Source organism: Schistocerca piceifrons, chromosome 1 (genome assembly GCF_021461385.2).
Source record: "Schistocerca piceifrons isolate TAMUIC-IGC-003096 chromosome 1, iqSchPice1.1, whole genome shotgun sequence".
NCBI classification, from domain to species: Eukaryota; Metazoa; Arthropoda; class Insecta; order Orthoptera; family Acrididae; genus Schistocerca; species Schistocerca piceifrons.
Window position 1 is genome coordinate 1,024,576,838 of NC_060138.1, and position 23,002 is coordinate 1,024,599,839.

General features: G+C 45.3%; 1 protein-coding gene across 1 annotated transcript in view; it reads left to right on the top strand.

Moving 5' to 3' along the window:
* The first annotated feature begins 14,045 nt into the window (after positions 1-14,045).
* Positions 14,046-23,002, top strand: part of LOC124710511 (calcitonin gene-related peptide type 1 receptor-like) — a 263,198-nt gene continuing 254,241 nt past the window's right edge. Inside the window, exon 1 of the mRNA XM_047240931.1 lies at positions 14,046-14,126. Within this exon, the coding sequence (XP_047096887.1) occupies positions 14,085-14,126 (42 nt within the window). The 5' untranslated portion in view covers positions 14,046-14,084. The remainder of the gene's footprint in view (positions 14,127-23,002) is intronic.

The window sequence follows — 23,002 nt, forward strand, 5'->3', positions numbered from 1 at the left end:
AGTAAATGTGTGTGAGCAGCAAAATGGGTGATACAGATTAGGTGCCGTAGTTTCTACTCCTCCGGATAACTGTGTAGAAGCAGTGGATGCTGGGCCAGATGTACAGAGGAGTACATGTGCTAATGGCCTTTGTGTCGTGCAGAATGCCACTGCAGACGGTAATTTTGTTGAAGATACTGCTGAAGATGCACAGGAAGCCGTTGATGACGTTATTTATGCTGCGAATGTAGTGGGTAGTAAGGTGCTACAGGCGCATTTATTTCCGAAGGGCACAGATTCGTCGCCACCGGTGATGGCGCCATCTCTTTAGAGTGGAGGAGGGGAGAAAGAGAAGAAAGAGGAAAAATGTTTGTAGGGTTAATGCTCGGGCCGACAAGATTGGATCCTGTCTGGAATGTGTGCCAGAGGATCAGCATAAAGTTGACGGTACATGCAACGTTATGGGTAATAAACGTAAGAAAAACCGTCGTGCAAGTGTTCTTTGACAGCACACTGTCGAACTCAGGAACATAATGTTTCAGCCAAGGTAGACCCCAGCAAATAATGCCTCCGATACGAAATTGTAAAGCCTGTGTTGTTAAGAAGAACGATGTTGCGTCGTACTTCTTAACAACAAAGGCACTGCAATATTGTATTTATATGCCAGTTCCAGGTAGCGACCTTCAATTAAAATGTCTTCCCGTCGCTTCCCACGCCCGGGTTCCCGGGTTCGATTCCCGGCGGGGTCAGGGATTTTCTCTGCCTCGTGATGACTGGGTGTTGTGTGAGTTCCTTAGGTTAGTTAGGTTTAAGTAGTTCTAAGTTCTAGGGGACTGATGACCCTAGATGTTAAGTCCCATAGTGCTCAGAGCCATTTCAACCATTTTTGTCTTCCCGTGTACGGGAATTACATAATGCGTGTACGAGGACAGATTGTGAGGTAGGAACGACGACATAAGGAAGTATGGGTCTCGCTGTGGTTCGTGTACGGATAACCAAACAGTTAAGGCGACTGCTTGCGTAAAGCGTGAAATTCGAGTTCGAGTCCCGCTCCGGCACAAATTTTCATTGTCGTCATTCCCTTGTACAGCTGATGGTTATTCGTATACGTAGCTGTGAATGCGTTTCGTGAATTTCGGGTATATAAATGATATGTCGTCACAAGGGTCTATTATCATGATAGTAGAACCAACTAAACTGCGTACGACATCATGAAGGTTCAATTCACATTACAAAAGAAGTTGATTTTGATAGCAAGTGGCACAAGAAAGCGTGGCACTGCAAAAAAGTAGTCAGTCTGAAATTATGGGAATTACTGGAACTACCGACCAATATATTATGAGTGGTAATGGCGTACGTATTTTTTGTACGAACATAGTTTTAAGCCGGCCGCGGTGGCCGAGCGGTTCTAGGCGCTTCAGTCCGGAACCGTGCGACTGATACGGTCGCAGGTTCGAATCCTGCCTGGGCATGGATGTGTATGATGTCCTTAGTTGGGTTTAAGTAGTTCTAACGAGGGGACCTTCTGGGAGGTGCATCGAGTTATGAGCTCCCACTTCGCCTGCTTATAGTGTGGGTAGGCACCTATCACGCCCTAAAATTGTAGGTGCCAATGCGGCCTCGTTTTTGAAATATTGCCTGTTAAAGTTTGGGCAGCTCTCTACATACATAAAAGTTTCACTATTGTGGCAAGTGAGTGAGTAGCCGAGTGGCAAGCGAGCGAGACTTTCGTCTATGCTACTTTTGTTTTCTGTTTTTTCAAATACTTGTTTTGATTTATAATTAATCGCGATAATTCCGCAAGGAATTGATTAAAAGAATTACAAGCCTCTGTAAATCAAAATTACAAATTGGATGTCACATTTTGTTTCCATATTTCGAATTGTTTTTTTATTTATCAGGAAATTAACCGTAATTAAAACGTTGGCGTACATAAATTTGCCTATGTACCTGAAAATTGAGAGAAGTTGTTGAAACATTTCTTCGAAAATAGTCATAAACCCGTCATACAATTGTTAGGACAGGGTCATAGAAAATGTTATACATGTCAGATCGTTGACGCGTCGTCGCGCCTAATCCTGTTTATGGTATGTGACTGTTGGCGTTCCCCCATTTGTACCTCCCGTACCGCGAATAAAGGGACTCTAATGTCTGTGTACATGAGTAGCGACGGTTATAATTGCCGAATAAACGTTTCTCATCAGCTGAAAGCTTGGCTTGGAAGTGTGCAGACGTTTATCCTTTAAAATGGAGCAAAGTGCAAGTTGTCCACGAGTTGTCAGTGAGTTTAATTTTGACAATATTGAACATTTGGTGGAAGACCAAGGAGGTATATTGTGGGCTCCACCTAACACCTGAAGAAGGGCATGAGTTAACAGACGCAATGCATTGTCTACGGTAGTTACTTACCCAAAACTTTATACTGGAATCAGTGAGCTCCATCATCAGCGAACGATCTTCATTAATCGGCAGAGAAATGTTCAAACAATTTCTAGACATGTACGGGAATCTGACATTCACGGACCAAGAGGTGTTATTTTCCGACTATGAAGAGGTTGCGAGTCCTTCCGAAGCAAGCCGAAAGTGACGCACGGAAAAAACGAAAAATAGAAATAACACCTATTTCTTCGGATTCTAATGAAGAAGATGATGGAGATGACGGGACCAGAATCCCATATGCAGTGAAAGTCAAGGCCGTGGAGATGGCAAAACCTCATCCAACGTGGTCATTGAAAACGTTACAGCCGGCCGCGGTGGTCTAGCGGTTCTAGGCGCTCAGTCCGGAACCATGCGACTGCTACGGTCGCAGGTTCGAATCCTGCTTCGGGCATGGATATGTGTGATGTCCTTAGGTTAGTTAGGTTTAAGTAGTTCTAAGTTCTAGGGGACTAATGACCACAGATGTTAAGTCCCATAGTGCTCAGAGCCATTTTTTGAAAACGTTACAAAAACATTCAACGAGATTACTGAAAAGCAAAACCCAGTTGTCAAAGTGGAGTTTCCAAATCGCAGTAGGAGGGACGCGAAATGATAAACTGGTAGTAATCAATTCGTATGTTTACGACCGGTTTATCGAGGCGAGAGACCAGAGAACAGGCCTCGTAACAACACGGATGCTCCAACAGTGGGCAATGGCTGCTGCTTTTCAATTTCTAGATGGAAAAATTGACTTCAAAGCGTCGGACTCTTGGGTTAGTCGCTTCAAATCCAAGCATCGGATATCTCAACGGCATGTAACAAAATATGTCAGAGAGAAAGACAAGAGAACTTTGGACGAGCTTCTGAAAATAGCTACGAAATATCATCAGCAAACAAGCAATATAATCACGAGATTCAACCCTGGTTATATCAAAATACAGATCAAACAGGATGTGAATATAAAATAAGCAGCTGGCACTCTTTGTCCTACAAAGGTGAAAAAGTCACTGAAATTGCTGTGGGACAAATAACTAAATTGACGCACTCGTATACTGCGCAATATGCAATCACATTGTCTGGAAAACTGGTGCGTAAAGTATTTGCTTGTGAAACTTTTCTGTATATAAAGAGCTCCCCAAACCTTAACAGGCAATATTTCAAAAACGTGGCCGCATTGGCACCTACAATTTTAGGGTGTGATAGGTGCCTACCCACACTATAATCAGCCGAAGTGGGAGTTCATAACTCGATGCGCCTCTCAGAAGGTCCCCTCGTAAGTTCTAGGGGACTGATGACCTCAGATGTTAAGTCCCAAAGTGCTCAGAGCCATTTGAACCATAGTTTTAAGGCTGCGTTTCCTGAGAATACGCAAGTGCTAACTTTTGTTTAATTTCAAAGAGAAAGTTGAGAAAATTCCGTATGATGAACCAAAGCAGTGAGCTAAGAGCAACGTGGTAAAGAGGGACGAGTACCAAGCACAAAGAAACGACTGAGTGGAACTGATTCTCTTAAATTGACCGAATACCTAGCATTCTAAACGTGCTAAGGAGTAAAAGTAATGATTTTAGAAACAAAACAAAAAAAAATTGTATCACATACGAAATTACCATTCACGTTTTTGTTGTATCAAACATTTATATTCATCCAGCTAATATAAACTATATTGTAAGGTGAGAGAAAATGTCATTGAACTGTCCAGAAAAAGAAAATAAAAAAATTTGAGAGCAGAAGGTGTCTTACACATTACCTTATTCGGACTGAATGGCCTATGTCCAACACAGATATCATGCTATAATGGCTGGCAAAAAATGCCTACATATAAATATCTTAAGACATGTAAAGAATACGAAACAAAAACTTATCAGTGTGCAATATCATTAAACAAAACAGTAAAAAACTGCTGATGGTGTTGTGGTATAAAGCATACGATAGCAAGCAAGTCCTCTTTTTCAGCAGACAGTCGTAAAATTATGTGAACTACTGAAAGATGTGTATGGATGAAATAGCCGACACTTTTGCCTTTCTTTAGAACGTTGACGTCTTTGAACGTCTTGATGTGCACTGTTCCAGCAGAGGTGACTTTAATTTGTGCAGCAAAACTTATGTGTAGCTTTGTTGTGCTGATGACTTTGTCAGCAGTAGTCTGGAAGTTGTTTTCTCCATTGTTAGTGTGTTGAATGGCAGAGGAGGGCATGCTGAAGTACGAGGGGTGTCCGTAAAAAAAGGTTCCCAATTTTTTTCGCAGTGTAAAACATGTTTATTTCATGAATGCGTACATTTTTGGAAAGTTCAGACTTTAACCAATTTTTCTAATAGTCGCCACTGAGGTCAATACATTTTTACATGCGGCGTACGAGCTTTTGAATGCCCGAGTCAAAAAAATCTGCCGCCAAGTCGCGAAGATAGCTGAGAATCGCTTCTTCTAGCTCTTTTCTGTCGCCGAAGCGCGTTCCACCCAGGTGTTTCTTCATGTCAGGGAAGAGATGGTAGTCACTTGGGGCTAAGTCCGGGCTGTAGGGTGGGTGTTCGACAATACCCCATCCAAATTTTGCGATGAGCTCGTTGGTGGCTTTAGCGGTGTGCGGTCGAGCGTTATCCTGATGCAAACCACCCCCTTGGACAGCATACCCCTCATGGCGCAATTTTTGCAGTGTCTCGCAGTACCCAGCAGTGTTGATTGTTGTACCGGTGGGCCAGAACTCGCACAACAATACCGCCTTCCAAAACATTGTTGCCATCACTTTGCCGACACTTTGCGATTGTTTCAATTTTCGCGATCTCGGCGACTCTGGGTGCTTCCATTGTTTGGACTGTTCTTTGGTTCCGGGTGTGCGGTAGTGCACCCAAGTCTCGTCTCCAGTGACGATGGAGTCGAGGTATTCCTCGCCATGAGTTCCGTGATCTTGAAGAAGTTCTTGGGCCGCTTCAACGCGTTGACGTTTGTGGTCTTCGGTCAACATTCTTGGCACCCCTCTCGCGCAAACCTTAGCATACTCTAGCTGCTCCGTCAAAATCTTGTCAACAGAGGTTTTGCTGACTTCATGGATCATTTCGGAGAGCTCACGAACCGTCACTCTTCGATCTGAGAGCACCGCTGCCTCCACTTTTGCGATTGTTTCGTCATTAACATATGGCCGTCCGGAACGCTCCTCATGGACGTCAGTACGCCCGTTCTTGGACTCTGCACGATTTGCGCGCGTGTTGCACGCTCATACACTTGTCTCCATAGATTTAGCATAGCTGGGAACGGATTTCTGCCGGCGCAATGTTTTTTGTAGACAGAAACGGGTCACCGAGCGCAGCTCACACCTCGTGGGCGAAGCGAGGGGGAGACCCATCACCCACAGCTCGCTAGGGAGGGGATTTGGAGAGTGGGAACCAAGGTACACTACAGAATCCTGGGATCCACCGTAATAGCGCTTTTCAGGACTGTAGCGCCATGGGAACCTTATTTTACGGACAACCCTTGTAATTACTCCTTGCAAATTATTGGTTACGTAACATTTAATTACCTTCCTGCACTTTTCTATTAAGGCAAAATTACTATCACAAGAAAGAAAACGATGGTATGAAACCAGATACCTATGTGATATGCGATCAAATAGATCACAAGACACTACCAACATGTACATACACTGAGCAGCTGACCGCCGACCTACTATCGATATAAACCCGTCCAGGCGATAGCAGCCCACCTGGCGAGGAATGATTGCTAGTCAGACTTACGTACGGTGCATGTCGAATCAGTGAGAGTGCTGACCGTGTGTAGAATGGGGAGGGCGCGATCTATTTAAGTTTGACCGACGGCAAATTGTGATGGTCTGAGCGCTCGGTACGAGCATTTCGGAAACTGCACGACTTGTCGGCTGTTCGAGGAGTTCTGTGATGAGTGTCTTCAACACTTGGCGAAACCGAGGTGAAACCACGTCCAGAAGTCGTGGGGTGTGGTGGTCACCCCTCATTGCAGACGTCTGAAGTAGTAGGCTGGGCAGACTGATAAAACGGAACAAGTGGCGAACAGTGACGGAGCTAATATCAGACATTACTTTTGGGCAGAGTATAAGTGTCTCTGAACCCACACTGCACCTAACGCTCCTAACGATGATCCATGCATGTGCTGCCAGTGTTAACACCACGACATCGGCAACTACGACTGAAATGTGTACTGGACGTTGGCGCAGTGGCAGAACGTTGCACGGCCTGTTGAATCTTGGTACCTTGTACAACATGACGATTGGAGGACGCCAATCCGTCTTCTTCCAGGGGAATAGCCCTTTGACACCAGTACTGTAGAAAGGAGACAAGCTGGCGGCGGCTTCAGTATGTTCTGGGGAACATTCACGTGGGCATCCAAGAGTCCAGTGGAGCTCGTGAAGGCACTACCACTGCCAAGGAGTATCGTACAGTGGTTGCAGACCACATACACACCTTCATGACGACAATGTTTCCCGATGACAGGCCATTTTTCAGTAAGACAATGCGCCATGTCACAACGCCAGGAGTGAGATGGAGTGTTTCCGAGAAACACATTGGCGAGTTCCAATTGATGTACTGGCCCCCCATCTCGCCAGATCTGAAGCCGATCGAAATAATCTGAGATGTGATTGAACGTGGCGTCAGAGCTCGTTGCCCCCTCTCCGGAATTTACGAGGATGAAGTGACTTGTGTGTGCAGATGTGGTGCGAATTCCCTCCTGCGACCTACCAAGGCCTCACTGCTTCCATGCCACGAAGCGTCGCAACTGTTATCCGTGCCAAAGGCGGACGTCCCGTCTATCAGGTAGATGGTGATAACGTTCTGTCTGATCGGTGTATATATAAGTACACGGTTTTTGTTCTGGAATTCAGAACATCGAGTAGACATAATGCTGTACTATTAATCCCATCAGACTCTTCATCCTCACTGCAGAATTACATTATTGCCGCCGGCCGGAGTGACCGAACGGTTCTAGGCACTGCAGTCTCGAAACCGCGCGACCGCTACGGTCGCAGGTTCTAATCCTGCCTCGGGCATGGATGTGTGTGATGTCCTTAGGTTAGGTTTAAGTAGTTCTAAGTTCTAGGGGACTGATGGCCTCAGAAGTTAAGTCCCATAGTGCTCAGAGCCATTTGAACCGTCCATTACACTATTGCCTCACTGTTGTTATGAACATGAACAAAGAAATTGTAATATAGAGGTGGAACAAACAATACTTGTTGCAGATCGGTTGCCAATGTACAAGTGTTACTTCTACAACAGGACAAACAATATGGCAACTATTACATTCGCACGTTATATTGACGTAATTCCACGATAATTGCCAATTACGTTTAGAATAAAGAAGCCTGTGGAGCTAGCACCAGCACCTTCTGTTCGTCACTTTTACAATTCGCCTTTAGAGCGAATTTTGAAAAAAAAAATTGTTCTTTAGAAGTTTAAAATGTTACGTCTGCAGTTGTTAAAGGAATTTGCTGAAAAAGTGGCGTTTTGGTAACTTTGTTTTGTTAGTTTACTTCGTGATGAAGAACAACTTAGGTTAAGGAATAATCAATGAACCGTGTGGTTTATGCTAAATTAGAGTAAGAGGAAAAGGAAAAACCTGTATTCATTTTGTATCATTATGTCACTTGTAGAACATTTGTCAGAAGTTTTTTGTCCACATACGTAAACAGGAAGAAATGCGGAGGCCAGATTTCTTCGAAGGAAGGGGGAAGGTGGTGGGGGGGCGGAGGGGGGGGGGGATGGGGTAGTTGTGCCACGACCTAGTCTGGAGCATTGAACTGCCTAGCGCCAATACTTTAAAACTACGTCATAGGGAGGGATGTGCAGTAATTATTGTGACTACGCATTGTGAACTAAGAAGACATGTTCACAGTACAGGAGTAGGCTACTTATTCAGTATGCCAACAGCGCAAAATATGCAAGCCACTGTTACTGAAAAGCGAAGTTGAGACACCTTTCAGCTATAACAGAATAGCCAGAAGAGCTGACCAGGCGAGAAAAGCAGACCAAGTGATGTCCCTGTCGCTTTGTGATGGCGAGCAAGCATTGCGACCCATTTGATGGCACAGAGAACTCACAGAAAACGCGCCGTAGTCATGGTCTCATCCAACCGACAGCAAGCCCCATCCGAATGTCTGGTGAAGTTGGCACCCGACTTTTAAATATACTCGTACACATTTTTTCAGAGTTTTTGGTAGGTATGCCACAGTTCTATAGTTCTGTATACAAAATTTGAATAGTCCTGCAGAATTTAGCGAAGAAAGCACTAGTAATTGCGAAAATTTTAATGTTCTAGAAAAATAGTAGTTGCCAAATTTGCGAAAAAAATAATAATCACAGTTCTGACTAGCTCCCAAGAATTCAACAGCGAACCCTAACGAAATTTTTTTGTGCAGATAATACTTTATGACATAACTGCAATAATGAGGGAGCCATTTTCACAGTGGTGTAAAGCTGGCACCCGAGTTTCGAGAAATATAAATTTTTTTCAGAGTTCGTGGTAGATATGCTATACTTCTAGAGTTCTCTCTAAAAAAAAAAAATCAATAGTTGTGTAGAATTCTGCGAAAAAAATTACGATAATATTTCTGAATAGCTAACTTGCTGTGAAGTTGGCATCCGACTTTCGAGAAATACACATTTTTTTCAGAGTTCTTGGCGGATATGCTATGGTTTTAGAGTTCTCTATAGTATATTTAAGTAATACTCCAGAATTTCGCTAAGAAAACACTCGTAATTTTAATGCTGTAGAAAAATTATTTGCCAATTTGCAAACATAAAATTATGGTCACAGTTCTGAATAGCTCCCCAAGTGTCCTACAGAAAACTTTCACATTTTTTTTGGTGCAGATAGTAGTTTACGAGATAATTGCAATAACGAGAGACCCACTTCCACCACAGAAAATGTACTGGACTTCTGATGGCAGTTCCTATCACGGTTCTGGATAGCGTCTCAAGAGGCCGGCCGCTGTGACCGAGCGGTTCTAAGTACTTCAGTCGCGAACTGCGCACCTGCTATGGTCGCAGGTTCGAATCCTGCCTCGGGCATGGATGTGTGTGATGTCCTTAGGTTAGTTAGGTTTAAGTAGTTCTAAGGCTAGGGGACTGATGACCTCAGATGTTATGTCCCATAGCGCTTAGAGCCATTTGAACCATTTTTTCGTCCCAAGAGTTTTATCGGAACACTTAACGCAGTTTCTTGTGAATAATGTGGGGCCCACTTCACGAACATACAGTTTTCGATCGGAAGCTGCGCTGAGCTGTTCTACACGTTATTGGTGCATGTAGGTACAGGTCGGTACCCATCGTGTGTCCCACTGCTGACAACCTCAGCAATCTAGGTAGTCGCAATTTTTTCGTTTGCTTATTACGTTGCATTACAACAACATTAATTTGGTATTCTGCTGCTACAACAACGCACCGGATTTGAAGACAGCTGTCACTATACTGTGCTTCAGGAATTCCTTATACCTCATTGTTCGATACGCACTGGGATTTTCCAACATTTAGCAAGACATACGATATTTGTTTCACAGAGGAATTCAAATGCGTCATACAATTGAATTACATTTTGTGCCTTCATACGTTCAGTGTCGGGGCTGGAAAATAGGGATAGGGGTACGATCCTCTTCGCTCAGACTCATGCAATTAAATCAGTTATTTTACGCCAGTTCAAAGGACGTACCCTTATTGGAGACCGTTCAACAATAGTCGGAAATCATCTTTTCGATGACTGGGTGAGTGTTGTCGTGGGCCCCGTTTATAGTGCTACAGCTGCCAGAGAGAATCGTTTGGTGAAGATAGCTCTGGGTCAGATATTTGGATGCGAGGAGTGAGAGAAACAGGTAGAGACAGAGAAAGATAGCTAGATAGGTATGTGGGTAGATAGATAGATAGACAGATAAATAGATAGGTAGAGAGAGAAAGAGAGAGAGAGAGAGAGAGAGAGAGAGAGAGAGAGAGCACCTCGGAGCGAGATGGAGCACTAAGAGCTTGGAACTTGGAATTGTCTGTTCTCTCTGCTCACTAGAAGCAGCTCCAGCATACGCTTAATAGCCTAAAATATAAGTACGTTTGTAAATTTAATTAACATTTTTAAATGATTTAATTAATGTATTTAAATAACATTTGATACATACCATTAATCTGATTCTTTTACCGTAACATTGATATGCCTTTTATAAATGTTATGGATAAAAAGCCTTGTATTCATCCGTATGTCGTCTCAGAGAGATGTAGGCCTCTTTAACTATGTGCAAGTGTTCTTAGCTCTAGAAGGTGTTCACTGAGAGACATATTTTGATGTGAAAAATACTTATAGATTTCATTTTTAAGAATGTGACTGTTTTTAACTAATCAACTCTTATTTCTGTCTCACTAGGAATCTACATTATATTTTGTTATTGTTGTTCGATCACATTGTACTTATCCGCAGCACATTCACTCTGCTCTTTCAGGTATGGAAACTGACTCAAATTTTCATTTTATAACTGAGAAATAATCAGTTTCGGCACAATAATGGACAAATGTTTTTACCTTCTATTTTTAAATATATGCTTTGAGATGACAATTACCTTCAGTAAAATGCCAAATCAAATTTATAGTTTCATTGGTTTGACGTTTTTAGTTGAAGTTAGCTGCCATGTCAAAGCCTAAATTTAAAACTACACTGAAGAGTCAAAGAAACTTGTACTCCTGCCTAGCATCGTATAGGGCCCCCACGAGCACACACAATATGACGTGGCATGAACTCGACTAACGTCTGAAGTAGTGCTGGAGGGAATCGGCACCATAATATTGCAGGGATAAGAGTAAGAGGGGGTGGAGATCTCTTCTGAACAGTACGTTGCAAGGCATCCCAGATATGCTCAATAATGTTCATGTCTGGGGAGTTTGGTGGCCAGCGGAAGTGTTTAAACTCAGAAGAGTGTTCCTGGAGCAACTCTGTAGCAGTTCTGGACATGTCGGGTGCAGCACTGTCCTGCTGGAATTGCCGAAGTCCGTCGGTATGTACAGTGGACATGAATGGATGCAGGTGATCAGACAGGATGCTCACGTACGTGTTACCTGTCAGAGTCGTACATACACGTATCTGGGGTCCCATATCACTCCAACTGCACACGCCCCACACTGTTACAGAGCTTCCACCAGCTCGAACAGTCCCCTACTGACATGCACACCCGTACACGTCCATCCGCTCGTTACAATTTGAAACGAGACTCGTCCGACCAGACAACATGTTTCCAGTCATCAACAGTCCAATGTTGGTGTTGACGGGCAAAAGCGAGGCGTAAAGCTTTGTGTCACGCAGTCATCACACGAGTGGGCCTTCGGCTCCGGCTCCGAAAGCCCATATCAGTTACGTTTCGTTGAAGGGTTGGCACGCTGACACTTATTGATGGCCCAGCATATAAATTTGCAGCAATTTGCGGAAGGGTTGCACTTCTGTCACGTTGAACGATTCTCTTCAGTCGTCATTGGTCCCGTTCTTGCAGGATCTTTTTCCAGCCGCAGATTTGATGTTTCGCCGGATTCCTGATATTCACGGTACAGTCGTGAAATGGTCGTACGGGAAGGTCCCCACTTCAACGCTATCTCGGAGGTGCTGTGTCTCATCGCTCGTGCGCCGACTGTAACAACACTTTCAAACCCACTTAAATCTTGATAACCTGCCATTGTAGCAGCAGTAACCGATCTAACAGCTACGCCATCACTTGTTGTCGTATATAGACGTTGTCGACCGCAGCGCCATATTCTACCTGTTTACATATCTCTGTATTTGAATACGCAAACCTACGCTCGTTTCTTTCGTTCTTCATTGTAGAAGGCAAAGGCACCTCCATTTCAAATGGTATTAAAACTGACATTTGACTATAAGGTTCCCGTATAGTAACAGATGTAGTTTAAATACATTAATTAAATAATTTAAAAAGTAGAGTAAGCCTACAAACATACTTATGTTTTAGGGTATTAAGCGTATGCTGGAACTCCTACTATTGAACAGAGAAAACAAACAATTCGAAGTTACAAGCCTTCAGTGCTCCAGCTCGCTCCGAGCTCTCTCTCTCACTCACTCAATCTATCTATCCATCTATCTATCTATCTATCTATCTATATTTATCTCTCTATCTACCTATCTATCTATTTCTGCCTCTATCTCTTTGTCACACACCTCGCATCCAAAAATCTGGCCTAGAGTTATCTTCGCCAAACGCCACTCTCCAGGAGCTGTAGCACTACAAGCGGAGTCCACAACACTCACCCTCCAATAAGGTGTGTGAATGTAGTTTTCTTTTCTAAAACGCCTCCGGTACTATAATGACCAAGTTCAAGATGTGCCGAGCGGTTCTAGGCGCTTCAGTCCGGAACCGCGCTGCTGCTACGGTCGGAGGTTCGAATCCTACCTCGGGCATGGATGTGTGTGTGTGTGATGTCCTTAGGTTAGTTAGGATTAAGTAGTTCTAAGTCTAGGGGACTGATGAGCTCAGATGTTAAGTTCCGTAGCGCTTAGAGCCATTTGAACCATTTTGATTGTTAGAATACTCTGGAGTAAATAATTTAGTAACATTCCAGAATGAAGTTCTTACCCTGCACCGGAGTGTGCGCTGATATGAAACTTACTGGCAGATTAAAGCTGTGTGCGGGACCCAGACTCGAGCTCAGAACCTTTACCTTTCACAAGCAGTTGATCTACCGAATGAGCTACTGAAGCACGATACAGAACCTCTCCGAACAGCTTTACTTCCACCAGTATTTCGTCTGCAATCCTCCATACTTCACAGAAGCTCTCCTGAGAAAGGCTGTGGCTAAGCCAGGTCTCCGCAATATACTTTCTTCCAGGAGTGCTAGCTTGCAAGTTTTGCAGGAGAGTTTCTGTGAAGTTTGGAAGGTAGGGGACGAGGTACTCGTGGAAGTAAACCTGTGAGGACAGGTACTGACCATGAGTCGTGCTTGGGCAGCCCAGTCGGTAGAGCATTTGCCCGCGAAAGGCGAAGGTCCCGAGTTCGAGTCTCGGTCCGGCGCACAGTTTCAATCTGCCAGGAATTTCGTAACATCATTACAAGGATTGAACAGTTACTCATTCTTCATTTTACGTAGCTGGTTGGTTGGCTGATCTGTGGGAGGGACCAACCAGCAAGGTCAACGGTCGCATCGGATCAGGGAAGGGTGAGGAAGGAAGCCGGCCGTGCCTTTTCAAAGGAACCATCCCGGCATTTGCCTGAACCCATTTAGGGAAATCACGGAAAACCTAAATCAGGATGGCCGGAGGCGGGTTTGAACTGTCGTCCTCCCGAATGCGAGTCCAGTATGCTAACCACGGCGCCACCTCGCTCGATATTTTACGAAGTAAATATACTTAAGTACTCTGACTTGCGCTAGTGTCACTTCAGCAAAGAGTAACATATGTATAACACGTCAATTATTATGCGTGTATGTTCAAAGACACGGTCGTACCTTTGTATCGGGCTGTCATAACGCCGTCTTGTGATAACTCATAATCTCTCCACCAAAGAGGTCCGATCGGATATCTTATCGGATGTGACGACTGTTGCGGATGACGGAGCTGGCGCGGCGAAGTGGCGATGAATATCACGCCAGTAGCCACCAGTCTCGTGGTACGTCAACAGAGTTCGGCGAACTCGACGGACATGGGTCTGCGGAACAATACTTTCACACTATCGCTGTGACTACGAACGGAGTCTCACATGAAGTGTTACTCCATGTATCTAGTGCTGCTGGTGCTGTCGGTGAGTAGCGCTATCTGCATAAGATCTTCACTCTGGCGACCACAACGGCGTCATACTTCTCACTTGCTTGTTACTGTAAGGCAACAGACGAAAATTTCGAATAATTTTGCTATGTCTTTATTGTTGGCAGAAAGGCAGAAGAAGCGGGATATTACTGCCCCATCTGTCTGTTCTTGTCTTCTCTAAAGCGCTTTAAAGGACCCTATCAAAATATTTTTTAAACGTTATAGACAATATGCTTCTGACTCGCAAAGGCTTTCTTTGTCAGCAAAGAACGTTTTCTTTTAATGAAATAATGTAACTGCTTTAGACAAATGTATTTGAAAATATAATTTTTCTACTTCACACGATGAAAAACTGAAATATAAATTTCATACAAACCATACAAATTGTTTTTCACATTCTTTATGAGATGCTACAAGCGAGAATACGAAATTTCCATGAGATTTACGAATGTCCCGAGTATGGAATAGGCGCTTAGCATATTACATACACCAATCAAGATAGTTTCTTGGCAGGTAGTAGAACTCTAAAGAGACAAGTATTTTTGTGTTTAGTCTACGTAGATACAGAAGAACAAGATGGACACTATCCGTTACTTTTATTTTGTACAGTGAAGCGTATTTGGGAATTTATACCTATTCCATAGCGTTTTTGTAAATACCCTATTGTTGAATATTGGCATTCTAATGAGAAAATTCGCAGAAATGTTAATATCACATATCTGCTTGCACGTCTTGTTCGTGTATCCTTACGCAACAACTCTCACACATGCAACATATTACTCGGAACCTTTTTTATGCCAATGACGAAAATCAGTACGCATATGTAGGTTTTGGAACGCTATCCATAGAGTCAGTTTGTGGCAGGATACCATTTAAGATATTCTTTTTAGTGAACTTTGCATTTGCGCTATTCTATTGTTTCACATCATTCCCCCATAGCTCCAAAAAGCGTGTTTTATAGCTATTGCATAAAATCTTTCCATCCTTAATTATTAAGTATTAGAAAACGTTTGAAGTTGATAAAGCGTTTCCTTTCATTTTGCCCTCTGCAGTGGAGTGTAGTTGCTTCGAATCTGCCAGGAAGCTTCAAATCGGCGCACTCCCCGTTGCTGAGTGAAAGTTTCATTCCGGAAACAATCCTTGAGGCTGTAGCTAAAGAGCCGGCCGCTGTGGGCCAGCGATTCTAGGCGCTTCAGTCCGGAACCGCGCTGCTGCTACGGACGCAGATTCGAATCCTGCCTCGGGCATGGATGTGTGTGACGTCCTTAAGTTAGTTAGGTTTAAGTAGTTCTACGTCCAGGGGACTGATGACCTCAGATGTTAAGTTCCATAGTGCTTAGAGCCATTTGAACTATTTTTTTTTTTGCTTAAGTCAATTTTTGTGCGATGTCGCTTCTGCCGGAGGTGCTCCCTGTAGGTATGCAGGAGAACTTCTGTAAAGTTAGGAAAGACGTACTGGTCAAAGTGAAACAGAGAGGGCGGGCCGGCGGTCGTGCCTGAGTATCTCGGCTGATGCGAACGTTGCCAGCGCAGGGCAACATTCCAGGTTCGAGCTGCGGTCCAGCCAGAAAATTTCAGAACAGCGCACACTCCGCTGCAGATTGATGGATCCATTCTGCAGTAGTAGATGAGCTTTGCTATTTGGGTAGTAAAATAACGGACGATGGCCGAAGTATGGAGGATACAGAATGTAGACTGGCAATAAGAAGACAGCGTTAACTGTTAACATCGAATATAAATTTACGTCTTAGGAAGTCTTTTCTAAAGATTTTGATTGTTACGTGCACATTTTGTAAGCTTCACATCTACGTGCACCAAGATGGCTAAGTCCTAAACGCGTCATATTACGAGGAATGAAGCCAATATATTTTTGAAGCATGGATTTTTTGATCGAGAAAACCATCCTGTATGCAATAAGACTGTTAAGTATCAACGTGGTCGGCTGCCGCCCACGTGACTTTACATTGCCGGCCGCTGTGGCCGAGCGGTTCTAGGCGCTTCAGTCCAGAACCGCGCTGCTGCTACGGTAGCTGGTTCGAATCCTGCCTGGGGCATGGATGTGAGTGATGTACTTAGGTTAGTTTGGTTTAAATAGTTTTAAGTCAAGGGACTGCTGACCTCAGATATTAAGTCCCATAGTGCTCAGAGCCATTTGAACCGGTTTGTTTTTACTTTGACGTGACAAAAGTCATGGGGTACCTCCTAATATCGTGCCGGAACTCCATCTGCTCGGTGCAGTGCAAACAGCTCGACGTGGAATGGGCTCAACAAGTCGTTGGAAGTCCTCTACGGCATTACTGAGTGATGCTGCCTCTATGGCCGTCCATAACTGCGAAAGTGTTGGCGGAACAGGCTTTTGTGCACGAACTGACCTCTAAGTATTGTCCATGCCGGACCATCGGGATGGGTAAATCATTCTCTCGAATTGTTCAGAATGTTCTCCAAACCAATCGCGATCAATTGTGGCCCCGTGACATGGCGTATTGCCATCCATAGAAATTACATCGCTATTTGGGAGCGAAAAGTCTCTGAATAGCTGCAGATGGTCTCCAAGTAGCGGAACATAACCATTTGCAGTAAGTGATTCTTTTTTTTTTTTTGTGGAACCGAGGGCATTCCATGTAAACAGAGCCCACACTGTAATGGAGATACCACCAGCTTGTACAGTGCCTTGTTGATAACTTTGGTCCATGGCTTCTTGGACCATGTGCCACACTCGAACCCTACCATCAACTCATATCAGCTGAATTCGGGACTCATTAGATCAGGCCAGGGTTTTCCAGTCGTCTAGGGTCCAATCGAGCCAAGGAGAAGCGCTGCAGGCATGTCGTGCTCTTACCAAAGGTACTCGAGTCGGTCTTCAGCTGCTGCAGACCATTAACGCCAAACATCGCAGCAAAGACTTAACTGATACGTTCGTCATACTTCCCACACATTGATTTCTGCGGTTATTTCACGCAGTGTTACTTGCCTGTTAACACACAACTTAACACAAACGCCGTTGCTCTCGGTCAGTAAATGAAGGCCTGCCGGCCACTGCGTTGTCCGTGGTGAGAGGCAGTCCCTGTAATTTTCTGTGGACTATTGAAGTTGCTAATGAGTTCTGAAATGGAATGACCCATGCGTCTAGCGCCAACTACCATTTCGTGTTCAAAGTCTGTTAATTCCCGTCGTGCGACTATAATCACATCGGACGTCTTTTTACATCAGTCATCTGAGTACAAATGACAGCTTCGCTAATGCACTGCGCTTATATGCCTTGTGTACTGTCGCCATCTGTAAAATGCGCATACCGCTATCTCATGACTTTCGTCACCTCAGTGTATGTCGTAATTTTTTTGTTTCCTGTAGGTATTGGTCTGGACTGTGGCCTTGTACGTAAGTGTAACTTCAGATAAGACGAGATCAGGAGCTTTTGAAATATGGCGCTACAGAAGAATTCTAAAGATTGTAATGGTAGATCAGATAGCTAGTGAGGATGTACTGGATCGAACTGAAAAAAAAGAAGAAATTTGTGGCACTACTTGAATAAAAGAAGGGATCAGTTGATAGACTACATCCTGACGCACCAAGGAGGCGTTAATTTGGTAATGGAGGGAAGTCTGGACGATCAGAAAAATGGTTCAAATGGCTCTAAGCACTATGGGATTTAACATCTGAGGTCATTAATCCCCTAGACTTATAACTACTTAAACCTAACTAACCTAACGACATCACACACATCCATGCCCGAGGCAGGATTCGAACCTACGACGCTAGCAGCAGCGCGGTTCCGGACTGAAGCGCCTAGAACCGCTCGGCCACAGCGGCCGGCGAGGATCAAAACAGTAGAACAAGAATGAGGCTTGAATGCAGTAAGCTGATTCAAATGGATGTAGGTTGCAGTAATTATGCAGAGATGAAGAAGCGTATACTGTATAAACGTGTAGAGCGATGCATCAAACCACCACAACAACATTAACAACACATACAGGGGAAAAAACAAATTATGTATGTAGTTATCAGGCAAGCAAGATGATGAAGGCATTGAAAGTATGGAAAGTTTTTCTTCTTTCTCGAGAAATATTTAATGCAACAGACTACGAAATCTGCTAAACGGTTATGGATTTTGCAACGGACTGCCCGCTCTGCGCTCGAAATCGCAATGCAGAACGCGCAGAACTGCGCGAATGTAGCAGAGTGTTCGTAGATGTTCCACTAAAAATGAAAGGGAAACGAGAAACGCCATCGGCAGAGAGCCGCGCACTAACGAATCGTTTCCTCTGATATATCGACAATGCGCGCAACTTGTTTGTTTCTGTGCAGAACGGTGCGGCTTGACGCCAACACCGGCCGCGAAGCCCCGTACATCTATTCTCGGTTTTACGCTGAGCAGCTGGTGTGGACAGGACTTTAGGCTGTATCCCAAGCATGCGGACCCTTTGCAAGCGATGCAGCCGTCGTATCTCTGTATAGCTCTTGTCACATCATCTAAAAGATACTGCTAATAAAGTATTGTATGTGTGTGTGTGTGTGTGTGTGTGTGTGTGTGTGTGTCTGTGTGTGTCGTCGTTGGCCCCCTTCTTGCAGCCGGCCTTAGTGGCCGAGCGGTTCTAGGCGCTACAGTCTGGAACCGCGCGACCGCTACGGTCGCAGGTTGAATCCTGCGTCGGGCATGGATGTGTGTGATGTCCTTAGGTTAGTTAGGTTTAAGTAGTTCTAAGTTCTCGGGGACTGATGCCCTCAGATGTTAAGTCCTATAGTGCTCAGAGCCATTTGAACCTTCTTGCAGGATCTTTTTCCGGCTGTAGAGTGTATGTGTGTGTGTGTGTGTGTGTGTGTGTGTGTGTGTGTCTGTGTGTGTGTGTGTGTGTGTGGTTTAGTGAATGAGACATTCCCATATACACTCCTGGAAATTGACATAAGAACACCGTGAATTCATTGTCCCAGGAAGGGGAAACTTTATTGACACATTCCTGGGGTCAGATACATCACATGATCACACTGACAGAACCACAGGCATATAGACACAGGCAACAGAGCATGCACAATGTCGTCACTAGTACAGTGTATATCCACCTTTCGCAGAAATGCAGGCTGCTATTCTCCCATGGAGACGATCGTAGAGATGCTGGGTGTAGTCCTGTGGAACGGCTTGCCATGTCATTTCCACCTGGCGCCTCAGTTGGACCAGCGTTCGTGCTGGACGTGCAGACCGCGTGAGACGACGCTTCATCCAGTCCCAAACATGCTCAATGGGGGACAATCCGGAGATCTTGCTGGCCAGGGTAGTTGACTTACACCTTCTAGAGCACGTTGGGTGGCACGGGATACATGCGGACGTGCATTGTCCTGTTGGAACAGCAAGTTCCCTTGCCGGTCTAGGAATGGTAGAACGATGGGTTCGATGACGGTTTGGATGTACCGTGCACTATTCAGTGTCCCCTCGACGATCACCAGTGGTGTATGGCCAGTGTAGGAGATCGCTCCCCACACCATGATGCCGGGTGTTGGCCCTGTGTGCCTCGGTCGTATGCAGTCCTGATTGTGGCGCTCACCTGCACGGCGCCAAACACGCATACGACCATCATTGGCACCAAGGCAGAAGCGACTCTCATCGCTGAAGACGACACGTCTCCATTCGTCCCTCCATTCACGCCTGTCGCGACACCACTGGAGGCGGGCTGCACGATGTTGGGGCGTGAGCGGAAGACGGCCTAACGGTGTGCGGGACCGTAGCCCAGGTTCATGGAGACGGTTGCGAATGGTCCTCGCCGATACCCCAGGAGCAACAGTGTCCCTAATTTGCTGGGAAGTGGCGGTGCGGTCCCCTACGGCACTGCGTAGGATCCTACGGTCTTGGCGTGCATCCGTGCGTCGCTGCGGTCCGGTCCCAGGTCGACGGGCACGTGCACCTTCCGCCGACCACTGGCGACAACATCGATGTACTGTGGAGACCTCACGCCCCACGTGTTGAGCAATTCGGCGGTACGTCCACCCGGCCTCCCGCATGCCCACTATACGCCCTCGCTCAAAGTCCGTCAACTGCACATACGGTTCACGTCCACGCTGTCGCGGCATGCTACCAGTGTTAAAGACTGCGATGGAGCTCCGTATGCCACGGCAAACTGGCTGACACTGACGGCGGCGATGCACAAATGCTGCACAGCTAGCGCCATTCGACGGCCAACACCGCGGTTCCTGGTGTGTCCACTGTGCCGTGCGTGTGATCATTGCTTGTACAGCCCTCTCGCAGTGTCCGGAGCAAGTATGGTGGGTCTGACACACCGGTGTCAATGCGTTCTTTTTTCCATTTCCAGGAGTGTATATAGAACACTACGAACTTAGTACTTGTGGGTTGTTTTATTATTTGAATGTGCACTGAAGAGCCAAGGAAACTGGTACACGTGCCTAATATCGTGTAGGATCCCCGCGAGCACGCAGAAGTGCAGCAACACGACATGGCATCGACTCGACTAATGTCTGAAGCAGTGCTGGACGGAATTGACACCATGAATCCTGCAGGGCTGTCCATAAATACGTAAGAATATGGGGGGGCGGGGGGGGGGGAGGTTGACATCTCTTCTGAACAGCACATTGCAAGGCATCCCAGATATGCTCGATAATGTTCATATCTGGGGAGCGTGGTAACCAGCGGAAGTGTTTAAATTCAGAAGAGGGTTCCTGGAGTCACACAGTAGTAATTCTGGACGTGTGGGGTGTCGCATTGTCCTGCTGGAATTGCCCAAGTCCGTCGGAATGCACAGTGGACGTGAACTGATGCAGATGATCAGACAGGATGCTTACGTACGTGTCATCTGTCAGAGTCGTATCTAGACGTATCAGGGGTCCCATATCACTCCAACTGCACACGCCCCACACCATCACAGAGCCTCCGCCAGCTTCAACAATCCCCTGCTGGCATGCAGGGTCAGTGGATTCATGAGGTTGTCTCCATACCCTTACACGTCCATCCGGTCGATACAATTTGAAAAGAGACTTGTCCGACCAGACAACCTGTTTCCAACCATCAACAGTCCATTGGCCGTGTTGATGGGCCCAGGCGAGGCTTAAAGCTTTGTGTCGTGAAGTCATCAACGGTACACGAGTGGGCCTTCGGCTCCGAAAGCCCATATCGATGATGTTTCGTTGAATGGTTCGCACGCTGCCGCTTGTTGATGGCCCAGATTGAAATCTGCAGCAATTTACGGAAGGGTTGCACTTCTGTCACGTTCAACGATTCTCTTCAGTCGTCGTTGGCCCCCTTCTTACAGGATCTTTTTCCGGCTGTAGCTATGTCGGATATTTGATATTTTACCGGATTCCACAGTCGTGAAATGGCTGTGCGGGAAAATCCCCACTTCATCGTTACTTCGGAAATGCTGTGACCCATCGCTCGTGCGCCGACTGTGATACCACGTTCAAGTTCAATTAAATCTTGATAACCTGCCATTGTCCGCCCGCTTAGCTGCGTGGTAACCTGCTCGTCTCCCATGCAAGCGGGACCGGGTTCGATTCCCGCCGGAACCGGAGATTTTTCACCGCTCGGGGACTGAGTGTTGTGTAGCCCTCATCATAGTTTAATCCTCATCACCAGCGCGCAAGACACCAATTGTGGCGTCGAATGAATTAAGACTTGCACCTGGCGGCCGTACTTCCCCGAATCGGGGCCTCCCAGGCAACGATGCCATACGCTCATATCCATTTCAACCTACCATTATGGCACCAGTAACCGATCTAACAACTTCGCCAGAGACTTGTCTTTTATAGGCGTTCCCTATCGCAGCGGCGTATTCTGCTGTTTACATACCTCTGTATTTGAATACGCATACCTATACCAGTTTCTTTGGAGCTTCAGTGTATATTGACACAACTAGAAGTATTCAAAGGCATTATTCACAGTGGGTAGGATAAAGCGTAAAGTTGATATGCGGAGCTTATTTTAACTGCTCAATTGCAGCATTTATGCAAGGAGCTCTTTAAGCGTAATCGAGAGCTATTGAAAAGAAGAGTACACACATTTAACACTTTGTCACATAAAATGAGAGATTTTCCCTAACAGAGGACGAATGTGTGTTAAGGTTAATGGCCTAGGCAGCCAGGAGAATGCGATACTGCTTAAATTGGCACTCCAAAATGACATTAGAAAGAAGAAATTTTGCTGGGCAAACACTTATTCTTCACCAATAGCGTGTGGACTATCTGTTTTCGAGAAGAGTTTCAGAATGCTCGGAAGTGATTGAAAACAGTACAGTGTTGCATTAATCAGTCCTAACAACTGCAGTATGTCGATATTTAACGGGTGAGAGTGTTATCCGAACGAAAAAGTAAAACTGTGCGAGGCTTTAGAGGGTATCAGGACAATAAATGAAAGTTGTAGGGAAAGACAGGTAATGTGTAATATGAACAAGACTCAGAGGGAAAAGTAAGATAGGAGAGCAAGAACAAAGCGCTCGAATTAGAAAGGATATAACACAGTGATATAGCCTTTCGCTACTGCTGTTCAATCTAAATATCGAAGAAGCAATGGTGGAAATGAAAGGTTCATTAGAAGGATTAAAATTCAAGGTGTCAGATTCGCTGATGGACACTGCTATCTTCAGTGAAAGAGAAGCAGAATTAGAGGACATGTCTAATGGTACTGTTGGGTAAGGTGTCATTAGGCCGTTGTATCGTCTCCTAAGGTAGACTGGCCCACAACTGTTGTAACTGTCATTGATATCCTGGATAGTGGCACTGGGACAGAGTTTACATGCGAGCTCGTTCCACACACGTTGTATTGGTTCAAACTGGCTCTGGGCATTATGGGACTTAACTTTTGAGGTCATTAGTCCCCTAGAACATAGAACTACTTAAACCTAACTAACCTAAGGACAACACACACATCCACGC